This window comes from Cebus imitator, unplaced genomic scaffold (genome assembly GCF_001604975.1).
Source record: "Cebus imitator isolate Cc_AM_T3 unplaced genomic scaffold, Cebus_imitator-1.0 Scaffold496, whole genome shotgun sequence".
Lineage (NCBI taxonomy): Eukaryota > Metazoa > Chordata > Mammalia > Primates > Cebidae > Cebus > Cebus imitator.
This window is the reverse complement of record NW_016107811.1, coordinates 1199461-1222932: the sequence shown is the minus strand read 5'-3', so window position 1 is coordinate 1222932 and position 23472 is coordinate 1199461. Positions and strand designations below refer to the sequence as shown.

The 23472-nt window shown below is 37.6% G+C and overlaps 1 protein-coding gene across 1 annotated transcript in view; it reads left to right on the top strand.

Moving 5' to 3' along the window:
• Positions 1-23472, top strand: part of PIAS1 (protein inhibitor of activated STAT 1) — a 140480-nt gene that overhangs the window by 14558 nt on the left and 102450 nt on the right. The window contains exon 2 of the mRNA XM_017513592.1: positions 14952-15396. Coding sequence (XP_017369081.1) covers positions 14952-15396 — 445 coding nt within the window. The remainder of the gene's footprint in view (positions 1-14951; positions 15397-23472) is intronic.

The following is a 23472-nucleotide window of genomic DNA, read 5'->3' as shown; positions in this document are numbered from 1 at the left end:
TACTGGATTTCGAAGACATAGTATGAAAAAAAGAATGGAAAATATTAATAATTGATATTGATTACATGTTGAAATGATAATTTGGGTTTATTGGATTAAGTAAAATATGTCATTAAAATTAATTTCACCTACTTTTAATTTTTTGAAATAGAGATTTGGTCTCACTATGTTGGCCAGGCTGGTCTTGAACTCCTGGGCTCAAGTGATCATCCTACCTCAGCTTCTCAAAGTGTTGGGATTACAGGCGTGAGCCGCCGTGTGTGGCCTTTTTACTTTTTAAAATGTGACTAGTAGCACATTTAAAATTACATATGTGTTTCACACTTGCAGCTTATATTGTATTTTCGTTAGCACTTTTCTAGAGAGATTACTGCCCATAAGTAGAATGGGGATTAGGTGGGAGGACAGTTGTAGGGGTCTGTAAAACCCAATGTCAGAATCTTTTGGGAGAGGGAATGGACACTGAGGCTTCTTTTCATTAAGTTCCCTGGTCCTTCCTCTTCTGCTGTACTTGGTGCTCAGAATTATGACCTTTTCATCCCCCTACCCTTACCTCCCTTCTCTCTACTGGGTGGCCATCCTCAGGGAGTTTGCTTCATTCTTTTGAGGAGAATAATGATAAACAACAATAATAGAAAGCAATACCAACAAAAATAACCATGTAAATGCAAGTAATTAACACTGTATTTATAAAAGGAAGAGGTCACTTCTGACTAAGCTTATTTCAAACTGGGCCTTAAAAAAGAAGAGTTTTGAAAGTTGGTGACCAGACACAGTGGCTCACACCTGTAATCCCGGCACTTTGGGAAGCTGAGGTCAAGCTGAATACTTGAGCCCAGGAGTTTGAGCTGGCAACATGGTGAAACCCTGTCTCTACAAAAACCAAAACCAAAAATTAGCCAGAGGGGGGTGACGTGAATCTATAGTCCCAGCTACTAGGGAGGCTGAGGTGGGAGGGCTGCTTGAGTCTGGGAGGTCAAGGCTGCAGGGAGCCTTGATCATGCTACTGCATTCCAGTCTGGGTGACAGAGTGAGACCCACCCTCAAAAAAAAAAAAAAAAAAAAAAGGTGATTACTGGGATGTTCTTTGAAGCAGAGGGAACAGCATGAGCAAAAGTAAGAGAGAAAACATTGAGGTGTATTTGCAGAACAGCTACTAGATCCACATGTGGATGTCTGTGTAAGAAAGTAATGTGAGCTCTGGGAAGCTGGGGCCAGATTGTTATGAGAATTTTCTACATTGAAACTGTGTGAGTCTGAAACTATGTTGAATGCTATAAAGGAAGAGGACAGAATTCTGTAAGAACATTAACCAGGAAACCTGACTGTGAGTTAGTGTGCTCAGAGAAGACTTCCTATTTTGAACTGTCTGAACTACAGACTTCCTCCACATCCAAGTCTTTTCATATCTTCTTAATGTCATGCCTTCCTTTTTTTCTTAGTTACTTTCACTATTTCAGACTCTTGTAGTATCAATTTGGTATTTATAAAACAGCCTCTAAATTGGTCTCTTGTATCTTATATCCTCTTTCAAGTTATTTACTCTTCAATGAGATAGATTTTTTATGTCAGTTTCCTCCCCTCAACATTTTCTGCAATTGAAAATGTTTTTATAACTTTGCATTCTTTTTAGGATTAAGTATAAACTTCAGTTTAGCCCTTCAAACTAAAAAAATATTGTTTGAATGCTAGTTACTGAGTTTGGTTGCTAGTATGCTCAGTAGGCACTGGGCACATTTTTGTAATGTCCTCATTTTACCAATGTGGTTTGTCAGAATTAACAGGTGCCAAACCGTTGTTACTCATTTTTATTGACAACGAACAAGACAGTCTCTATAGACAGAGCATATATTTTGGTCAAGAATTGACAGGTAAACAGGGCCTCTCTATGTACAGCATAAGAGCGGTACACTGAGTTAAACAGGAGAGCACATAAAAGGGTAAATTTTTAATGTTAGGAGTGGATTGAGGAAAATATCCCAAAGGTTATGACATCTCAGTTGAGAACTGAGTGAGTTGGAATTAGCTAGTAAAAAGGTTGGGATGGGAGTGGAGTGGGGAGAAGAGCTGCTCCTTCAAAGAACAGCATATATACAAAAGTCCTGGAAGATGGAGAGTTGGTTAAGAGATTGGTTACAATGGTCATGCGAAGGAGTTGGGTAGTAGATGATCATGGAAAAATTTAAGCACAAGAGTGACATGATTAGATTTATATTTTAGGGTGATCACTGGCTACAGTGAGGAGGATGATTTGGAGAGGGCACTATTGGAGGCAGGAAGGAAAGAGTCTCTTGCAAACTCTGGATTAGAGTGGTAATAGGGACTTAGACATTTTAAGGTTAAAGATCGACAGGACTTGGTAAATAGATGTGGACGTGAACAAGAAGATGGTGTAGCAGCTTCTGGTGTTAACAGGTGGTTAGGTGGATGGGAAGGTTTGGAGAGAGCTGATGTGTTAGGTGTGAATATGTTGAGTTGATGACTTCTTGGGACATAAAGGAGAGGTGTTTACCAGACGTGGATTTGGAGTTTAGGAGACCAGGGTTAGGCTGGAGATAAAGATTTGAACTGAGTGAAAATATGGTTACTTTAGACTTAAGATTCAGTAATACTCTTTTTCTTCTGTCATAGAGTTTATCTCTCCTTTTTTTTCCTTTTTTTAAAAATTAATTAATTAATTTTTCAGACAGGGTCATGCTCTTTTGCCCAGGCTGGAGGCCTGATCTGCTGGGCTCAAGCCATCCTTTCCACCTCAGCCTCCAGAGTATCTGGGACTACAGGCATGCATCACCATACCCGACTAATTAAAAAAGGTTTTTTTTGTTTTTTTTTTGTTTTTGGTAGAGATGGGGTCTTGCCTTGTTGCCTAGGCTGGTCTCAAACTCCTGGGCTCAGGGGGTCCTCCTGTCTTGGCCTCCCAAAGTGCTGGGATTACCGGCATGAGCCACCATGCCTGGCCTCTCTGTCTGTTTTTGAAACTCAAATGGGGAAAATCATGCCTTCTAGATTTAGGAAGTAAAATAACTTTTAAGAAATAGCTTTCAAACTTTTAAGAACATTGTCTGCATTGAGTATTTGGAGAGATACTCTGGAATTTGATTAACTATATGTTCAATGAATGGTGTTAAGAGTGAGTTTTTCAATAATTGTTCTTTTTGACTGATTATGATAAACTTATATTTTATTTCACTTTCTAATGACCACAAAAGATTAAAAAACTTCTTTTTGAAAAACCATAACCACAGACCATTTCTTTCTTCTTTTGGCTAGTTTATGAATTGTCCTTTAGACATGGACAGTTAAACTTTTTTTTTTCTTCTTCACAGGGTAAGTTATAGACAGCTAAACCTTTCTTTTTCTGTTTTTTTTGGTTTAAAAAAATTATTCTTTATCTGTAACTTTAGCTTTTTTTTTTTTTTTTGGTTAATGTTCTGAATATGTTAAAATGGATACTAGAAAGTATAGTCTGTTTGGGTTCGTGGCCTCAGAGTTTTGTGAGTAGCTCATTTTCCTTCTCTTCCATAAATTTCAGGAAGAATGTATAATATGTTTTCATGAGCCTTACCTTGAAAATGTATTTTTATGTACATTAATGGAATTTTTGAAAGAAAAAACATTTTCTTAAACTTGGTTTTGCTACTGTAGTAACTTTGTAAATATCACTTTAAATCATAAAAGGTAAATTTTAATCATAATCTGTTCTGAAGATAATGATCATAATGATCTGTAAGTTTTGTGGTAGGTTAGCAATTTCACTTTACATAGACTAAAGGATGCTTTTGTTGTGAAATTGTTTCTCTTAACTAGTAGAATAATCAAGTGAAAGTGTTCCATTCTGTGTAGAAAATAAAGGGTTGCTATCATTGATGGGCTTCTGATGGAATTTTAAAAACATACTTAGGCAAGCTCTCACTGCAAGACTTGAATAACTTTTTGCTGTAATCTTTTTTTTTTTTTTGAGATGTAGTTTCACTCTGTCGCCCAGGCTGGAATGCAGTGGTGTAGTCTCGACTCACTTGCAACCTTGGCCCCCCGGGTTCAAGTAATTCTCCTGCCTCAGCCTCCCGAGTAGCTGGGATTACAGTTGCCCACCACCACGACCAGCTAAGTTTTGTGTTTTTAGTGGATACGGGGTTTCACCGTGTTAGCCGGGTTGGTCTTGAACTCTTTACCTGAAGTGATCTGCCCACCTCGGCCTCCCAGAGTGTTGAGGTTACAGGTGTGAGCCACCGTACCCAGCTTCCTAGGGCTTTTAGAACATTTGTGTAGCTCTTTTAAAAAACTTGTTTCTGTCTAAAACTTATAAATCAGGACTGAAATATGATAGCCTTAATTTTCTTGAGCACTCTGTAAAATGTTTGTTTTTACTTTAAGATTGGGGAATCGGGCTGGGTGCAGTGGCTCACACCTGTAATCCCAGCACTTTGGGAGGCCAAGGCGGGTGGATCACGAGGTCAGGAGATCGAGACCATCCTGGCTAACGTGGTGAAAGCCCGTCTCTGCTAAATATACAAAAAATCGACTGGGCGTAGTGGCACATGCCTGTAATCCCAGCTGTTGCGTCGGGGAAAGGAAGGGGCTGAGGCAGGAAAATCGCTTGAACCCGGGAGGTGGAGGTTGCCGAAATCACACCACTGCACTCCAGCCTGCTGGCAGAGCGAGAATCCATCTCAAAAACAAAAAAACAAAACAAACAAGCAAAAAGATGGGGAATTCTAGGAGAAATTAGTCATCTTAATTGCAAATAGTTGAATAATCTTATTTGTAGCCTTAAATTTTATTGTTACCTGGAGGAGAATCTCTTGATATGCTCAGGGCCTTAGAGAGTTGACACTCATAGTCCAAGTTCTTAAGGATGACTTGGGTGAATATTTAAAGGCAAAATTCTCAGATTTTATTTATGGTGCAGAACTGGAAAGGGTGTGTTAAGATGATAAAAGGAAGAGGAATTCATCATCATCATCATCTCTTGGGCACTTACTCAGTGTCATTAACTATACTTAACATGGGGACATGAAGGTAAGTGCCCTATGGAAGGACGTAAACTGGAAAATCAATGATATATCACATTTTGTGATAATAGTATAATAGAGGGGTGTAGGATACAATTTTTCAGAAGGGGTTTGAAAGGCTGGAATGAAGAGTTGAAAAACATTAGGTTTAATGGCATGAAATGTTAAGTTCTACTTTTAAGTTTCAAAAAATTATATTCGAGGATGAGGTGGTTTAACTTAATACTACAGCCGTTATGTGAAAAAGATAGAATAAAGGTTTTAGTCAACATAAGCAACAGAATGATGTGATTGGAGCCCCCTCCCTACTGAAACAAAAGAACAACATATACCACCCATCCCCTCTTGCCCAAATAAACCTAAAATGTGAATGTTTTTTTAGGTTATATTGGTAAAAATACCATGTTCATAATAAGAGGGTTAGTAGTAATACTGCTGTATTTGAGACTAGTCACACCATATCTAGATTATTTCATTCACTTCTGAGTACTGTGGACTGCAGAACACTCAAGAGAATGATCAGGAGTGGGAAGGGGCCGAGCTAGTTGAAGGAAAAAAGTCCTTTTAACACAGTTTAAGAGTCGATTCTGGAATACCAGGAAGATGAAATTTTAGAACCATTGGGTGGATGTTAATGGGAACTTTCAATTCATAGAGCTTTTCACTAATGTAGGCAGCCTTTAAAGGATGTGAACTCTTAGAACTCTTAGCTCAGACTAAAGGCTATAATTTAGACTGTTTAGTTTAGAAGATGCAGTCTTCTCACTTTTTGTTTTGTTAATACATGTTTCTTTTTTTAGGTTTTCCAGCTTTCTTGCAGATGTAGTATACTGTTTGTTTCATTGCCTCTTGTCTTAACTGAAACTTAGATCATCTAATTGCAAATGCAGTGTTTTATTTGTTTTTGGCAAGGGGACAGTTAGGAAAGAATAATCATCTTTTAGAATTTAATAGACTTAAAACTTAAAGTCCTGCTTAATATTTTTAAATTCTGGATTTTATTTGAAAAGTGAATGATGATTGTTCTCATGATCAAGTACAGTACTAATTTTTAAAAGACCAACCTGTTTGTAGAATATTGAACATGGCCTGTAGTTTTTATTTGCAGTATTTCTTGGTCCTGTCTCCTGTATTTCCTATTTCCACTGTATAGTTCCTTCTTACCTTACATGTACATAAATCCTGCTTGTTGCCATATCTTTTAGCTAGAAGTCTTCTTTCTTTTTTTCTTATTTCAACCATCCTGTTGGTGGTTACATCAGTGGCTTCCTTAGGCACTATTTCAGTTACATCTTTACTGCCTCTCAGATATGCATTTATTCCACTGCCTGTTCACACTATACCATGTATATTTCTTAACTGTCATTCAGTGCCCCCTGTCACCCATTTCCTGTCCCTATCTCACTGTAGCATATACTCTGCCCTGGCTGAGCTTGTGAGAAGACACTATGTTAGTAGTTATGAGCTCTGGAGTCAGGTGAGATTTGAGCCCTGTGTCCATCACGTGTATACTGTGTGATTTTAGGTGTAATGTCAGTTTTCTTATCTATGCAATGAGAATAATAATACTCTGTCTTGTGGGTTCATGTGAGGATTACATAAGATAATCATGTTTACTATAATTAGTATGTTAGTGGTACATTATAAATAATATATATTAGGTTTTGTCATTTTTACTCTATCAACCCATGTAAATGACATTACAAATTATCATTGAAAGCATTACTAATATAGAAAGACTTCACTAACTGTATGGATTGTATTTCTTCAACTATAGAAGAGTAGAAGAATGAGAAGAAAATTTCATTTAATACTGTTATGATGTAGAATTTTGAAATTTTAAGGAATCTTTGAGAACCTCTAGTTAATCCCTCATCTTTTTTTGAAGTGAGAAAACAGAACCTGTGAGATTATAATTTGGTGAATTAGTGGCCAAGTCAGTACCAGAATCCAAATTCTATATATGCCAGTACCATTGTATTGTACATTTACTTAGCATATTTTAAGTATTCAGTAACTTTTGAGAATTAATATGATGGTTGTGTGTTTCCAAAGACTAGTTTATTTCTATGTGTTCATTGTTTCTGTCTTCTCTTCCCACACACATTCGTTTAGGGCCTGGGCATTGATTTAAAAAGCATTTATTGAACATCTGTGTGCAGAGCAGCCTTTTTCTTAAGTAAGAGCCATATTTTCTCACCTCTGCATAAGAGGTTTGGCACTGTGTTAGAATTTTAAACTCTAAATTTTAAAATTAAACTAAACCCTTAACTTAAAAAAATATTTTCCTTTTTGAGACAGTGTCTCACTCTGTTGCCTGGGCTGGAGTTCAGTGGTGTAATGTCAACTTACGACAGCCTCAAGGGATCCTCCTGCTTCAGCCTCCTGAGTGGCTGGGTCTATAGGTGTGTGCCACCAACGGGTCTGGCTAATTTTTTTTATTTTTAGGAGAAATGAGGTCTTGCTGTGTTGCCCAGGCTGGTCTCAAATTCCTGGGCTCCAGTGATCCTCCTGCCTCAGCCTCCCACAGTGCTGGGATTACAGGTGTGAGCCACCACACCTGGCCTAAACTTTTTAGGAAAAATATTGTACCCCACTGTTATAATATTTTGAGTTGGATTATTGTTGTTATTATTTTTGAGATGGAGTTTCACTCTTGTTACCCAGGCTGCAGTACAAAGGCACTGTCTCAGCTCACTGCAACCTCCGCCCTCTAGGTTCAAGTGATTTTCCTGCCTTAGCCTCCCAAGTAGCTGGGATTACAGGCATGCGCCACTACACCTGGCCAATTTTGTATTTTTAGTAGAGATGAGGTTTCTCCATGTTGGTCAGGCTGGTCTCAAACTCCTGACCTCAGGTGATTAACGCCCACGTTGGCCTTTCAAAGTGCTGGGATTACAGGCGTGAGTCACCGGGCCCGGCTGGATTTGTTATTTTTAATGTTGAAGTTATTGTCCAGAAGGAACTTTTTGATGGATAGAAGTTTCATGAAATGTGGTAGTATGTAAATAGGGATGATGTTTATCAAAAATTGAAGCCATGGTGCACCATTTCAACAGTGTTTATACTTTGTTTAAAGGAGAATGGAATCTCCATTTATGTGTGATTGCAATATTTTGTCATTTTGTGGGACCCGAATGCACTCACTACGATGGACTTGGAGAGGTAGAAGATAATTAAATAGAGGAGTAGACACTACAGGTCATTTTCCAGTTATCTTATGCTGCTGGAATAAGATAATTGGGTGAAACAAGATTATGGAGAAGTATGTAACCAACCTGATTTGCTGCTTTGAACAGAAACTGTTTAACTAGGTTTTCTGGTTGAACAAGGCATTGTTGACCAATTGCTAATAACTGCTTATTAACAGTTTGTAATGAGAAGATTTAGAAATCATCCAAAAGTAAGTCCCATTGAATGAAGAATCTGACTTTGAAAATAATAAACAACAACTTTCGTTGTTGTGTGCAGGCTTTAATATGTACATTTACAGAATTTGTGATTATTCATTTGCTTTTGTGGCTAAGAAGCAAAAGTATAAATGAAATATTATGACATTGTTAAATGTCTATTTTGTCTGTCTTCAGAATTCATTCTGGTTTACAAATGGTTATAAATTGATGCCAGATAAAGACTCATAATGTAGAGTCTGCTTTATGACTAATCCTGTAAACTACTGCAGTGGGATGTGTGAACAAGAGTAATTATGTTGTTCATCAAGAAGTACCTAATTCTTTTTTTTTTTTTTTTTTAAGATGGGGTTTCACCATGTTGGTCAGGCTGGTCTTGAACTCCTGACCTCAGGTGATCCACCTGCCTTGGCCTCCAAAGTGCTTGGATTACAGGTGTGAGCCACTACGCCCGGCCAAGAAGTACCTAATTCTTATCCACAGTGTAGATATAACCTTCAATAATGGAAGGTCACAGCTAATGAGACAATAAAACTGGCACTTTCTGTTTAGTTGCAAAAGCCTGTTTGCTTGTTGACGTTGTTTGAGTATTGGCTGTATTGATCTTTCTCAGAACATGGCCCTTGCCTCTGTATAGTTGGGACAGAGATCTCATACCTATATTATATGCGTGTTTTTGTAAAGTTTTACATATCTGAAAAGGCGAGTAAAATGTTATCGTCCTGAGTGGTGAGGACTTCCCCATTCCCCACTGCTCTGCCCTGAGAACACTAGAAGCCAGCCTTATACCACCAAAGCAGGAGACTGGATTATTCTTCTCTGTCAAAAGTGATCAGACAAAAGGAAGCAAAGGGAATCTAAGCAAAATAGCCAGGTTCTTGCCCAGTCATTCTAGAGTGAAGTACCCCGGTCTACTCACTCACATAGATTTTCCAATTATCTGTTCAGGATCTTGCTCTTAAATATGTATGCATAGCCCAGGGTTTCCTCTCATTTAAGGAAAACTTCAATCATGAAAGGCAGACACCAATGCACGGAGAAGAAGAAAACAACATCAGCACCCAATTTATATTCTGAAATAAGAAAAATAACAAAATGTAGAGGAAAAACAAAAGAGAAATATGCAGAAAATGAAAAGAGTTCATGGAAATTAAAAATGTAATGGAAGAGTTAGGAGATAAAATTGAGGAAAATCCCAGAAGTTAGAGCTAAAAGACAAGAGATGTAAAAATGCACGAGGAAAAAGAAAATGAAAGAAAATGAGATAATCAGTCTAGAAAGACCAGTGTCTGAATAAATATGTAAGAATGAGAACACAAAGACATGGAAGGAAGATTATCGTAAGAAAACTTCCCAGAACTGAAGGACATACATCTCTGCTCCACAGTTAGCAGTTTATGCAATTAAAGAAAAGACCAACCCCAAGACACAGCATTGTAAAGTTTCAGAACACATTAAGAGAAGCTGCTGTGATTCCAGATGGGGATATATAGTTGACTGTGAAGGGTAATGGATCAGATTGGTGCTAGGCTTCTTAACACTAGAAGCCAGAAAAGAATGAGGGGAGGCCTTCAGAATCTTGACAGAACATGATTTCCTGCCCAGAATTCTGTACTCAGCCAAACTCAGTAGTAAGGGTAAATTAAGATTTTAAAAATACAATGCAAGGAATAAGAAATTGTACCTCATGTGCCCCTTTCTCAGCTGCTAGAGGAAATACCCCGCTAAAAAGAAAACTAAGAAAGAGGAAGTACTGGAATAAGGAAACAGGGGATCCAGTATAGAAGAGAGACAAGGGAATTCCCAGGATAAGCCAAAGGGAAGTTCCAGGACCATAGTTGTGCTCCAGGCCTAGAGAGCCTATAGTCTGAATTGGAACACAGTGGGAGGGCTACAGGAAGTATGTCTCTAAGAAATAAATTAAAATTGATTTATCTGATATATTTGAATCTATTGAGAAGAAAGTTAATACTTTTAGCTGTTTGCTGATGAATTACCAGTAGGTACCTAGAAACCTAAGCAAATAGAAAAATGGTGTAGTCATTAACTATAAGGAGAGCAAAGTTATACAGAAAAGTAAGAGTGGTGGTAATGTACTTTTGGCTTAGCTGTATTATTTACAGCCATAGTAATAATATAAGTACTGACAATTGATTCAACCAAAAATTGTGATAGAAAGATGAGGGAGAAGAGATATAACAGAGCTAAACTGTTATGTTTTATAATAGGAAATCAGTAGAGTTCTACAAGAAAAAATTAAATAGCTGTATAGACGTACTACATAGAATATAGAGAAAAAAATGCCAGAAGAACTAGCTAAAAAGACATGAAAGTGGGTGTCTTGGGGATTTGAAAATTGAGGGGTATGTTAAAGGGGGAAGGAACTGCTGTTTTTCTTGTAAGACTTTTTGGTTTTTTAAATTGTGTTCCCATCTGTCAGATTGAAAAACATCAGTTTTAAGAGGATGCTTCTTACAGAATGCTCTTGTGTTCAAATTATATACAGTTCTCAGGCATTCTAAATCCCCTAGGATTCTGAGAACTATATCGGTTGAGGACGTAGAGTCAGCAGAATGCTATGAAATTGTTGAGGAAGTAATGATTTCTGATAGTAGTAGTTGTTGATGTTATCCTTCGTTGTAAATATTCATTTTGTTGTAGTGCTAACAAATGGAGATTTTTAAACACATTACGTAAATGCAGATTAAAGTACATTTCATTTCAACATCTCAGATGTATTAGTGTTTAGTTTTCCTCAGTGTTGTCAACACTTTTCATTGTGAATTGACTGCTTTATGCTTCTTTGCAGCTTTTCTGTTGAAAGATGCTTGTGTTTCCCGCCCCCTTCTTTTATTTCATTTTTTAGAATACTGCATGCTTATTACAGTCCTTAAGAGTATGCAACAGCTGTTCCAATAATAGCAATAGATACCACCTGAGTTTTCATTATATCTGATTATAAGTTGCAGTGGTTAATTTGAATCTACACACATTCTTTTCATATCTTAGTTGCAGTGGTTAATTTGAATCTACACACATTCTTTTCATATCTTAATCACCAGTTTTTAAAAGCCAAAATGTTGAAGCTTCAAATGGAGATTGAATGTTAAATAAATTAATCTTCAGATAGATTTTTCTGTTTTCCAATTAAAAGGCACATGGTTTGATTCCTCTAAAAGTCATTATATTACGGCGTGAAAGAAAGTACCGTTGGAGTAGAACTAGTTGCATGACATTCAACAAGTTTCTTAACCTTTTTTTTGTTTGTTTGTTTAATTGAGATGGAGTCTCGCTCTGTGGCCCAGGCTGGGATGCAATGGCACGCTCTCAGCTTACCACATCCTCCACCTCCCGGATTCAAGCAATTCAGCCTCAGCCTCCCAAGTAGCTGGGATTACAGGTGTGCGCCACCAGGCCTGGCTAATTTTTTTTTTTTTTTTTTTTTTTTTTTTTTTTTTTTTTTTTTTTTTTTTTTTTTTTGTATTTTTAAGTAGAGATCGGGTTTCACCATGTTGGTCAGGCGGGTCTCGAACCTCTGACCTCGTGATATGCCTGCCTCAGCCTCCCAAAGTGTTGCGATTACAGGCGTGAGCCACTGCACCCAGCTGTTTCTTAACCTTGCTAAGTCTTATTTTCCTCCCTGAAAAATGAGGAAAGTACCTGCCTGATAATTATGACAATTGATGATGAATCCTGTAAAAAAACAGAAACGCTCAGTTACTCGGGAGGCCGAGGCAGGATCACTTGAGCCTAGGTGTTTGAGAATAGTCTGGGCAAAATAGCAAGATCCTCTTTCTTTCTTTCTTTTTTTTTGAAATGGAGTCTTGCTCTGTCGTCCGGGCTGGAATGCAGTGGCTCGATCTCGGCTCACTGCAACCTCCGCCTCCTGGGTTCAAGCAGTTCTCCTGCCTCAGCCTTCCGAGCAGCTGGGACTACAGGCTCCTGCCACCACGCCCGGTTAATTTTTGTATTTTTAGTAGGGATGAGGTTTCATCATATTGCCCAGGCTGTTCTCGATCTCCTGACCTTTGTGATCTGCCTGCCTCTGCCTCCCAAAGTGCTGGGATTACAGGCGTGAGCCACTGCACCCGGCAGATCCTATCTCTTAAATAACAAAAGTAAAAAGCTTGGCTTGCTAATAGCAGCTACTGTTTGAGTACCTACTGTGTACCAAGTATTGTTACTGCTACTGCTTTTCTTTGTTTTAGAGAGAGAGAGGAATGTAACTGAGGGCTTTCAACTTTATTGTTGTGTCATGAACTTTTTTTGGACCAGTAAGAGATTTTATGAGAAATGTCAATGTGTCTTCCACAAAAATAGAAAAATATATACATCTGTGTTGCATCTAAATCTTTTTACCTGTAGAATAGACAAAAGCTGTCATCATTGCAGAGTTTATAGTAATCACTAAACTTTGCTGGTTTGTTTTCGATTTAGGATGATGGAGTTGAATTGAAATAGTTCTCTTTAAAATTTGTACTTTTTTCCCCTGTAAAATGCAGTACATTTAAGCCATGCCAACTTAAATTTATTTTTAACCTCTAATCCTTGAAGTTTCATGTTATTTCTTTAAAAGCAGAAGTTTACTTATTAATAGTGCATTTTTCTTTGAAGTCCCTGTTCCTTTTTCAATAATAAAAGTCTTTAGAAGTATTTTGTATTCTTTTGGTGACTAGGGAGAAATTGATATCCTGCTGACACTATAGTTAGTAATTATTTACAATCTCTGATAACATCTAAAAAGAGAAACATTTCTAAGATTTGGTAGAATTTGTTTTTAAGGTTTACATTATATCTTTGCATGTCTCTACAGAACATGAGTTTGAGCATTCATTTGGATAAGTTACCACAGTAGATGCTACCTCCCACCCTTTCTTCTGGTGTGCTTTCTAGTTTGTTCGTTCGTTCGTTCATTCGTTCATTCATTCATTCATTCATTCTGCAGGCATTTTAAGAGTTTCCACTGTTGTCAGGCCCTAGTCTTAGATGCTGAGGGTAATACGGTTGTGTACCGAGGAGAACCCTGGTTTGATTATAGAATCGTGTAAACAGAAAATTACAATAAAGCAACATAAATGCTGAAATACAAATATGAAAAGTGGCCAGTAAAAATAGTGAGAGTAAAAATCATTCTACCAGGGCTAATGAGCAAAGGCTAACAAAAGCTGGACCTTGAGGACACAGTTTTCCAAGCCAGAGAAGTAGGGGAAGGATTCTTATTTCTTTGATTAGCCAGCTCTATTGCTTATAAAGCTCTTTGTATACTTTTCTCCTCAGTATTTTATTTTTTGCTTAATGGTTTTGCCGCTTACCAAGAACTCTCAGATAATTGGCTAGGGTCATCATAGTGAGTGTTGGTGAATTAGGGAAGGCAGCATAGCTTTTGTGCATTTGGTTTGAGGTGAAGGAATCAGTTGGGGAAATAGAAAGTAAATGGTAAGCTTACATGTGTCTTTTTATCCTGATAATCTCTGTCAGTGGTGATGAAGTCTTTTAGGATTCTCCTAATAGCTGTGTGATCTTGGGTAAGTCATTTCTTCTCTTTGGATTCCATTTTTCACTGCTTTAAAATGGGAGGATTGGTATAGGCATTTCCTATTGGTAGATGGGGGGAAAAGGAGTAACAGTGACCAAATAAGTTTGTGAACCATAGGTAAACAAAGTTAAATAGATTTCTTTACTGCAGCCTCATACATTATGGCATGTGGATTGGATTGCTGGACAGCTAGCTTGGCCTTGCAGGTGAAGTGAGAGTCAGTAGTATGAGCCCAGCTCTGTGTTTTTCCTAATGGTTTAGTGGAAAAAGTGAGGGCTTTAGAATCAGACATACCTGGGTGTGAATCCTGACTACTCCTTAGTAGCTTTATGGCTTTATAAGTTATCTAACCTTTCTGAACTTGACTCCTCATGTGTAAATCAGGCAGGCCAATACCTTGGGGAGTTGTAACAATTATTACATTCCATATGAAAATATCAAATACAATATCTGATATATAATTGGTCAAAAAAGGTATAACTTAAGGCTACAAATTCCAGAGTTAGTATAGAATGTAACACTTGATAATAGGTATTGATATTCTGCCTACATCTGGTGTTTGAGGTGGGCTGTTTGTTGTTTCATATATACTTAAAATTTTTCCCCAAAAAAACGTAATACTCTTGAGGGCACATCATTACGTTTTGCAATCTACATAGCACTCTACATTCTCCTGGAGACTCAGTAAGCTCTTGATAAATACCTGAGAGTTCCATCAAAACAGTGAAATGAAGTGAGGTGTGGTTTTCCCTGGTGTGTACTCTATCTTGTATTTCTTATAACCAAGGGTAGAAGTCAACGAATTTACGAATATTTTACATTTCTTTGGTTACTTATGTTAAATGATTAAATTTGAACTTTGAAATAATTAGGATTATAAGTGAACTGGCCTTTAAGCAAACCATAGGAAGGGGGTTATAATAAAGTGTTGTTTAATAGTGTAAATTGTATTATTGGAATACTAATGTTTTATGTTTTGTTTTTTTCTCTAAGCAAATGGTTATGAGCCTTAGAGTTTCTGAACTCCAAGTACTGTTGGGCTACGCTGGGAGAAACAAGCACGGACGCAAACACGAACTTCTCACAAAAGCCCTGCATTTGCTAAAGGCTGGCTGTAGTCCTGCTGTACAAATGAAAATTAAGGAACTCTATAGGCGGCGGTTCCCGCAGAAAATCATGACGCCTGCAGACTTGTCCATCCCCAACGTACATTCAAGTCCTATGCCAGCAACTTTATCTCCATCTACCATTCCACAGCTCACTTACGATGGTCACCCTGCATCATCACCATTACTCCCTGTTTCTCTTCTGGGACCTAAACATGAACTGGAACTCCCACATCTTACATCAGCTCTTCACCCAGTCCATCCGGATATAAAACTTCAAAAATTACCATTTTATGATTTACTGGATGAACTGATAAAACCCACCAGTCTAGGTAAGATTATTGTATGATAGTATTTAGTTACTTTTGCAGGATGAATTTTCATTTTAGACTTTTACTTTGATCCAGTTTATTATTCATAATGAAATTTTCATTTGATAATAACAGCTGGATAATAATAATAAGGATCTTTCAAATTTAGATAAAATCAAATGTATAAAAGCTATCTTTCGGAGGGAAAAAGATAATATAGTGATGATTACTGACGCAGGAAATACTATAAAGTTTCAGGAACATAAACTTCTAAACAGTAGTATTTTAGAAAGTTGATTAATATTTTACAATATCTCTTATAAATTAAAAAATTAAAACCAAATAAATCACCACAAGTCTCTGATTAGTTCATAATTTTCGGGGGTTGATGACCTCTAAAACAAATGACTGACTAATTTTGATTATTTAAATGAGGAAATGGTTTTAATTATCATAAAAGGAGACTTGAGCTTTGATGTGTCGTAAATTTTGGCTGATTTTTTCAAGTGGGAAAGTGCATGCTTTACAAGCACATGTACACTTGATCACGTTACATAATATAAATGCTTGAAATTTCATTTAGTGTGTTGTTCTATCATTTGATTAGTAGTCTAGCATATAGAATTCAATATATTAATCAACTTGAAATTTTAATTGCTATAATGCGACCTTATTTGTTTAATGTAGAATAAAACTGAACTATTGTGACCTCTGATGCCTTTGGTGTGACATATTTAAAATATCAGACTTCTAAATGCTGGTTTGTTGGCATACTATGGCTGGCAAGCTATATCCAGTCTGTGCCCTGTTTTTGTGTGATTCTGAGCTAAGAAATCTGAAAAATCTTCCTAAAGAGTTGTTAAAAAAAACAACAAAAAAGAAAGAATCAAAAAGAATATGTAACAGAGATCATGTACAGCCTGCAGAAGCTCACCCGTATAGTAAAAGCTTGTAAAACCCTATTCCAAATCATTGAACATTTCAGTTTGGGGGATTGGCAAGTGTTGAGAACATTTTTTTGTGAATTTTTGAGAACATTTTGAAAATGTTTACTGAAATTCTATCTTTGAACTATGAAGTGTTTGTTTTTAATTATATTTAGTGGAGTCTACCTGAATACATGAAAATCATAGGAGTCATTTTCAAACAACATGAGTTTTGTATATTATTTTATTTTTTAAGTGACCATAATAAGAAAACACTTTTTGAGAATCTACTGTATGCTTATAAAACTGACACATGCTTATTGTAAAAAATCGAATTCCCAAAGTTCCTTCCTTGTTAGCTGTTTAGTGTGTATGCATATATAGTACAAGCAAATTGTTTCTTGTTTTTTCACAGAAGGAATTATATACGTAGTATTGTGTAACTTGCCTTTTTCCCTCTTAATAATATAAGCATCTTTTCTTCTCTGTCTGTTGTATATATCTCTCCCATTTTAAATTAAAGGCCATATCTGTATATATGGTCTGTATGTGTACATATGTGTTATGTATTGATCAGTTGATGAAAATGTTGTGACCAGAGGCTTGCAGGAACCTAACCCTATATTTCCCCTAGTAGCAGTGATTCTGTATTCACTAATTCAGTGTTTATGGTGACTTTATAGAACATAACTGTCACAAATAACAATAATTCACTATATTTAAAGTATAATTTGATTTGAATGCCAGTTTTCATGAATAAACTTGCTGTTTATGGTATGTATTCACAGAAAGGCACCAAATGAATAGGTGGTGTAGAATTGCTTAGTGATATGTAAATAGATTGTCAGTGTCTCATTGTTATCATAGAATTAAAATCAAACAATTTTGATTATACATAAAAAGATTTCACCAAAAAGTAATTTGTGGAAGTTTATTGGCTCAATAAATATTTGTTGCAGAGGAATACTCTGTGAATGTGAAAAATATTTATTGAAAACAAGTTTATGTAATCAGTCTTCAGGGTTTAGGGTGAGCATATTTTAAGGCTCTGTGTTTTTTTTTATCCCCCCCGCCCCGAGATGGAGTTTCGCTCTTGTTACCCAGGCTGGAGTGCAATGGCGCAACTTCGGCTCACCGCAACCTCCGCCTCCTGGGTTCAGGCAATTCTCCTGCCTCAGCCTCCTGAGTAGCTGGGATTACAGGCACGCGCCACCATGCCCAGCTGATTTTTTGTATTTTTAGTAGAGACGGGGTTTCACTATGTTGACCAGGATGGTCTCGATCTCTTGACCTCGTGTTCCACCTGCCTCGGCCTCCCAAAGTGCTGGGATTACAGGCGTGAGCCACCGCGCCCGGCCAAATTTTACCTTCTTAGGGGATATCTTTTCAAGCTTTTAAAGATCTTAGGCAATATATCTGAATAAGTTCACATCATATGTCTTAACGATTAGAGCATTATCATTGATTGGTATGAGGCATATTATTATTGACTATAAGTGTGAGGGTTTTTTTTTTAAACTTCTTTTTCCCCCAAGACGGTCTCGCTCTGTTGCCCAGGCCAGAGTGCACTGGCACAATCTTGGCTCACTGCAACCTCTGCTTCCCGGCTCAAGCGATCCTCCCCGCCTCGTCTCCCTAGTAGCTAGGACGATAGGCGTGAGCCATTACCCTCGGCTCATTTTTGTGTTTTTTGTAAAGACGGAGTTTTGCCATGTTGGCCAGGCTTGTCTTGAACTCCTGAGCTCAGAGCAGGCCTCCTGCCTCAGCCTCCCAGAGTGCTAGGATTGTAGATGTGAGCGCCCACAACCAGCTGACTATGAGTGTTATTTCAAATGTTCTAATTCGGTGGTCTTCTACTTGATTACTGAAGGTTACAGTATCTTCCTGCTGTGGTCTGAATGTGTCCCTTGCAAATTAGTATGTTGAAACCTAATTCCCAGAGCAATAGTATTAAGAGTTGGGGCCTTTGGCAGGTGATTGATTAGGTTATGAGGGCACAGGCCTCATGAATGAGATTAGTGCCTCTCATAAAAGAGGCTTCAAGGAGCTTCTTTGTCCCCTTTCACCCTGTGAGGACATAGCTAGAAGGTGCTGTCTATGAATCAGAAAGTGGGATGTTGTTAGACACTAAATCTGCTGGCACCGTGATCTTGGACTTCCAGCCTCTAAAATGATAAGAAATAAATTTCTGTTTATGAGAAACAGGCCTCACCAGACAAAATCTGCAGATGCCTTGATCTTGGACTTCCTGGCTTCCAGAACTGTGAGAAATAAACTTCCATTGTTTATACATTATCCAGTCTGAGGCATGTTGTTATAGCTGCCCAAATGGATTAAGATAACTCCTTTTAGCCAATCCAGTTGGAACCAATAGTGAATTGATAAAGAATGATATGTAACATGAACATCTTATTTTAATGTATATTTGTTTGCCAGTCTTTTGATGTAGGTCAAGGCCTTTTCTTTGAGACTGATGACTTCCAGTTTTAGATTATTTTAGCAAGATAATTTAACGGCCTTTATGAAGATATTTGAGTATATGGGGAAAAATCTTTCATAGTTGTCTTCATGGCATATTTTAAATAACAACTTGCCTTTATCAGGTCTTTCCAGAGCATTTAACTTAATTTTCATGAAAACAACAACTTTGTTTTTACACTTACATTTTAGCAGTTTTTGTAATATTTAATTAACTTTTGTAATTACAAGTACAGCCAACATAAAGAAGTTTGAGAATAAAGCTCTGGTTCTTGGTAAGCACACCACGTGGTGTGAGCAAAATTGTGCAGAAGCACTCACTGTAGAGTTGTCTGCTGGTCTCAAGCAGTTAGCTTGGTTAGGGCATCAGTCTGCATACAGGGAATGGAGAGTGTCAGTTAATCATAATGCAGTTAAGAGGGCTTCTACTGAATTTCTTTTGCACCATTNTGTTGACCAGGATGGTCTTCATCTCTTGACCTCGTGATCCACCCGCCTCGGCCTCCCAAAGTGCTGGGATTACAGGCTTGAGCCACCGCGCCCGGCCTAAGGCTCTGTTTTTATAGATTCGTTAACATTATTAAGACTTTTTCTGTACTTCATTAAATGAAATGCTTATATTTGTCACAGAACTTAGTTTCATAAATGATTGTTTTTGCCACTAGTTCATTTGTTTTAAATCTAAGAAAACCATGTTTCTGAAAATTAAATAGCTTCCAGCATTTATTTTCTCTCTCTCTCTCTTTCTCTCTCTCTCTCCTGTTTCCCTTCCTTCCTTCCTTCCTTCCTTCCTTCCTTCCTTCCTTCCTTCCTTCCTTCCTTCCTTCCTTCCTTTCTTTCTCTTTCTTTCCTCTCTTTCTTTCTTTCCTTTCTTTGCTTTCTTCTTCTTTCGTCTTTTTTTTTTTGAGACAGAGCCTAGCTCTGTCAACCAGGCTGGAGTGCAATCTGGGCTCACTGCAACCTCTGCCTTCCGGTTTCAAGTGATCCTTCCGCCTCTGCCTCCCAAGTAGCTGGGACAACAGGCGCTTGCCACCACGCCCGGCTTATTTTTGTATTTTTAGTAGAGACGAGGGTTTTTCACCATGTTGGCCAGGATGGTCTCGATCTCTTGACCTTGTGATCCGTCCACCTCGGCCTCCCAAAGTGCTGGGATTACAGGCGTGAGCTACCGCGCCTGGCCATTCTCTTTATTTCTAAACAACCTACATTTAAAATCAAGGTTTTAAGAACATAGTTTTGAACACAGCTGACTAGTTGATCACAGCTGTCATTGAGTCTAGAATGGGACAGGTATGTTTATTTTTTAATTTTTTTCGCTTTCATTGTGGCTTAAGGCCACATTGGAAGGGAAGAAATCGATTTAAACAGATTTTAAGATGTTCAGATGTAAACTGAATGTTTTTATGCATGGTTTGTATTTCTAACAAAAATGGAAACAGTAGTTCTGATAATTCCCATTTTATTAGATAATTCTCGTTCATTCTTACAATCCTTTTGTTATTTCTTTAAAACAAAATAATTTTAAGGTCTTTATTTTGGAGCCATAATTATTCTTTTCATTGTCCATAATTAACTAAGAATTGAGAGGTGAAGTAAAAGGTGGTTGTAAAGTAAGATGTTTAATTTATTGTATACTTTGCCTGTCATTATCTCAATTCAGTTTTTTTCTGTGAGTCTCATTTGAGATGCTTTTTTTCTTTAACCTTTTACATTTATCTTTCTAGGCCTTTCTCACATCTGTCTATTTCTTCCTACAGCCAGAATCAATTTCACTTTCCCCGCATGCTCATAACATTTATTTTTATTTTTTGAGACAGAGCCTCACTCTGTATTTGAGGCTGGAGTGCAGCAGCACAATCTGGGCTCACCACAACCTCTCTCCCACTCAGTTCAAACAATTCTCATGCCTCAACCTCCCAAGTGGCTGGGACTACAGGCACATGCCAACATGCCCGACTAATTTTGTATTTTTAGTAGAGATGGGGTTTCACCATGTTGGCCAGGCTGGTCTCAAACTCCTGACCTCAGGTGATCTGCCCACCTTAGCCTCCCAAAGTGCTGGGCTTACAGGCATGAGTCACTGCGCCCGGCCTCGTAACATTTATTTGTTAAATTTTATTTTATTTTATTCTTTTTATTTATTTTATTATTTGAGACAGGGTCTTGCTCTGTTGCCCAGGCTGGAACACAGTGGCATACTCTCAGCTCATTGCAGTCTCTGTATTTCAGGCTGAAGCAATTCTCCCACCTTAGCTTCCTCAGTAGCTGAGACTACAGACACATGCCACCATGCCTGGCTAATTTTTGTATTTTTAGTAGAGACAGGGTCTCGCCATGTCACCCATGCTGGTCTCGAACTCCTGGACTCAAGTAATCTTCCCACCTTTACCTCCCACAGTGCTAGGGTTACAGGCTTCAGCCACCACACTCAGATTTTATTTAATCATCATCATTATTATTATTATTTGAGATAGGGTCTCTGTCTGTCACCCAGGCCGGAGTGCAGTGGTGAGGTCTTGGTTCACTGTGGCCTTGACCTCCCAGGTTCATGCAATTTTCCCCCCGCAGCCTCCCAAGTAGCTGGGACCACCAACATTCACCACCACACCTGGCTAATTTTTGTTTTTATTTTTTGTAGAGATGAGATCTCATTATGTTGCCCAGGCTGTCATAACATTTAACTTACCTCTTAAGTGTTTTTGTTTTGTTCTTTAAAGTTAAGTGTTCTGCTGCATTTATATGTAAGTCCCCATAATAGCTAGATATGGACCTGTTACATGGTAGCTGTTCAGTACACATTTATTAGCTCTCCAACTCGTTTTAATGAGATAGATAGAATCTTTTATTTCACTTTAATTCGGTGTATTTTAACCATTTTACCTTGCAGACACAACTGAGCCATACCACACTCTCATTACAAACAGTGGCTGTGATAGGGTTGGGACATAGAGTAGGGAAAAAAGGTGTCCTTCTTCTTATTGCCCTATTCTATCATCTCTTGAGTTTATTTGATGTCTTTGAAATTTAATATACTCTATTAAAACAAATTTCCCCAATTACAAAAATGTCATGTTTAATGTAGAATCCATAGAAATTATGTGCTTAGTTTACAGATAAACTTTTTTTTTTTGAGATGGAGTCTTGCTCTGTCGCCAGGCTGGAGTGCAGTGGCTCGATCTTGGCTCACTTCCCCGTTCATGCGATTCTCCTGCCTCAGCCTTCCAAGTAGCTGGGACTATAGACATGTGCCACCACACCGAGCTAATTTTTGTATTTTTATTAGAAATGGGTTTTCACCACGTTGGCCAGGATGGTCTTGATCTCTTGACCTTGTGATCCACCCGCCTTGGCCTCCGAAAGTGCTGGGATTTCGGAGGCGTGAGCCACTACAATGGCCCAGATAAACTTTTGAAATACTTCTGTGGTGTTCGTTCTTTTTGTTAGTCATGTGTGTGTGTATTTTTTGTAAAGATGGAGTTTTGCCATGTTGGCCAGGCTTGAACTCCTGAGCTCAAAGCGGTCCTCCCACCCTAGCCTCCCAAAGTGCTGGATTACAGGTGTGTGTCAGGGTTTCATTCTGGTATCATTTTGAAGGAGAGGAGAACCTCGAATACTAGCTGACTTAGCTCGGCAGCCGCGTATATTATTGATCCATAAAATAATGGATCACAAAACAATTTTAATCTTAATAGTATGTTGAGCACATGTGTTAAGGGGTACTTTGTTTGAAATGACTTATTGTATAGTGTGCCAGTATTGGTGTTGATGGCCATGAAATGTACATAATTATGAAAGTAAAAAGGAAAAATAATTTTGGATTAGAATATCTTGCCACGTCCATTCAGGGAGAAGATAATTATATGCTATTTCCTCTCAGTACTTTAACATTGTTTTGTCTAGAATAATACCTATATTATTCAAAATAGTTTATGATATTGTTTATAGTTAATGTTTAAATCGGCTTTGTTAGAATTTAATGGCAAAAACACAAAATACTTTCATGGTGACTAAAATAATAGTTCCTTTAGATACAGTATTTGATTTGATTCAGACTTAGGTGTGAACAAATCCATTAATAGATTTATATTTGTTACTAGTTATTTATATCTTCCTTGATGCAGGTAAATTTTCAGATAGAAAATAGATTTTTAACCTAGTGCTTTTAAATATTTTTAGTATTTTTAATTATTTCAAAGGCCAACATGTAGAGAACAGACAGCTTTGTGTTTGTTTGGAATACAGATACTCTCTGGTTATGTCCCAATAAATTCATCATAAATTGAAAATATCATAAGTCAGAAATGCACTTAATACACCCAGCCTACCAAACATGATACCTTAACCTACCTTAAACACTTATGTTAGTCTACATAACAATGTCTAACACAGCCCTATTTTATAATAAAGTGTTGAATAGCTCATGTAATTTATTGAATATCATACTGAAGTGAAAAACAGAATGGTTTTGTTACCCACAGAATGGTTGTGTAGGTACTCGAAGTAATTTCTACTGAACCCATATTGTTTTCCTACCATTGGAAAGTCAGAAAATTGTTAAGCCATCTGTAGTCATACAAAAGCGTGGTGACTCATCTTGTTTGCTTTATATCAGATTTAAGTCAAATTTTACCTTCTTTTTTTTTTTTTTGAGACGGAGTTTCGCTCTTGTTGCCCAGGCTGGAGTGCAATGGCA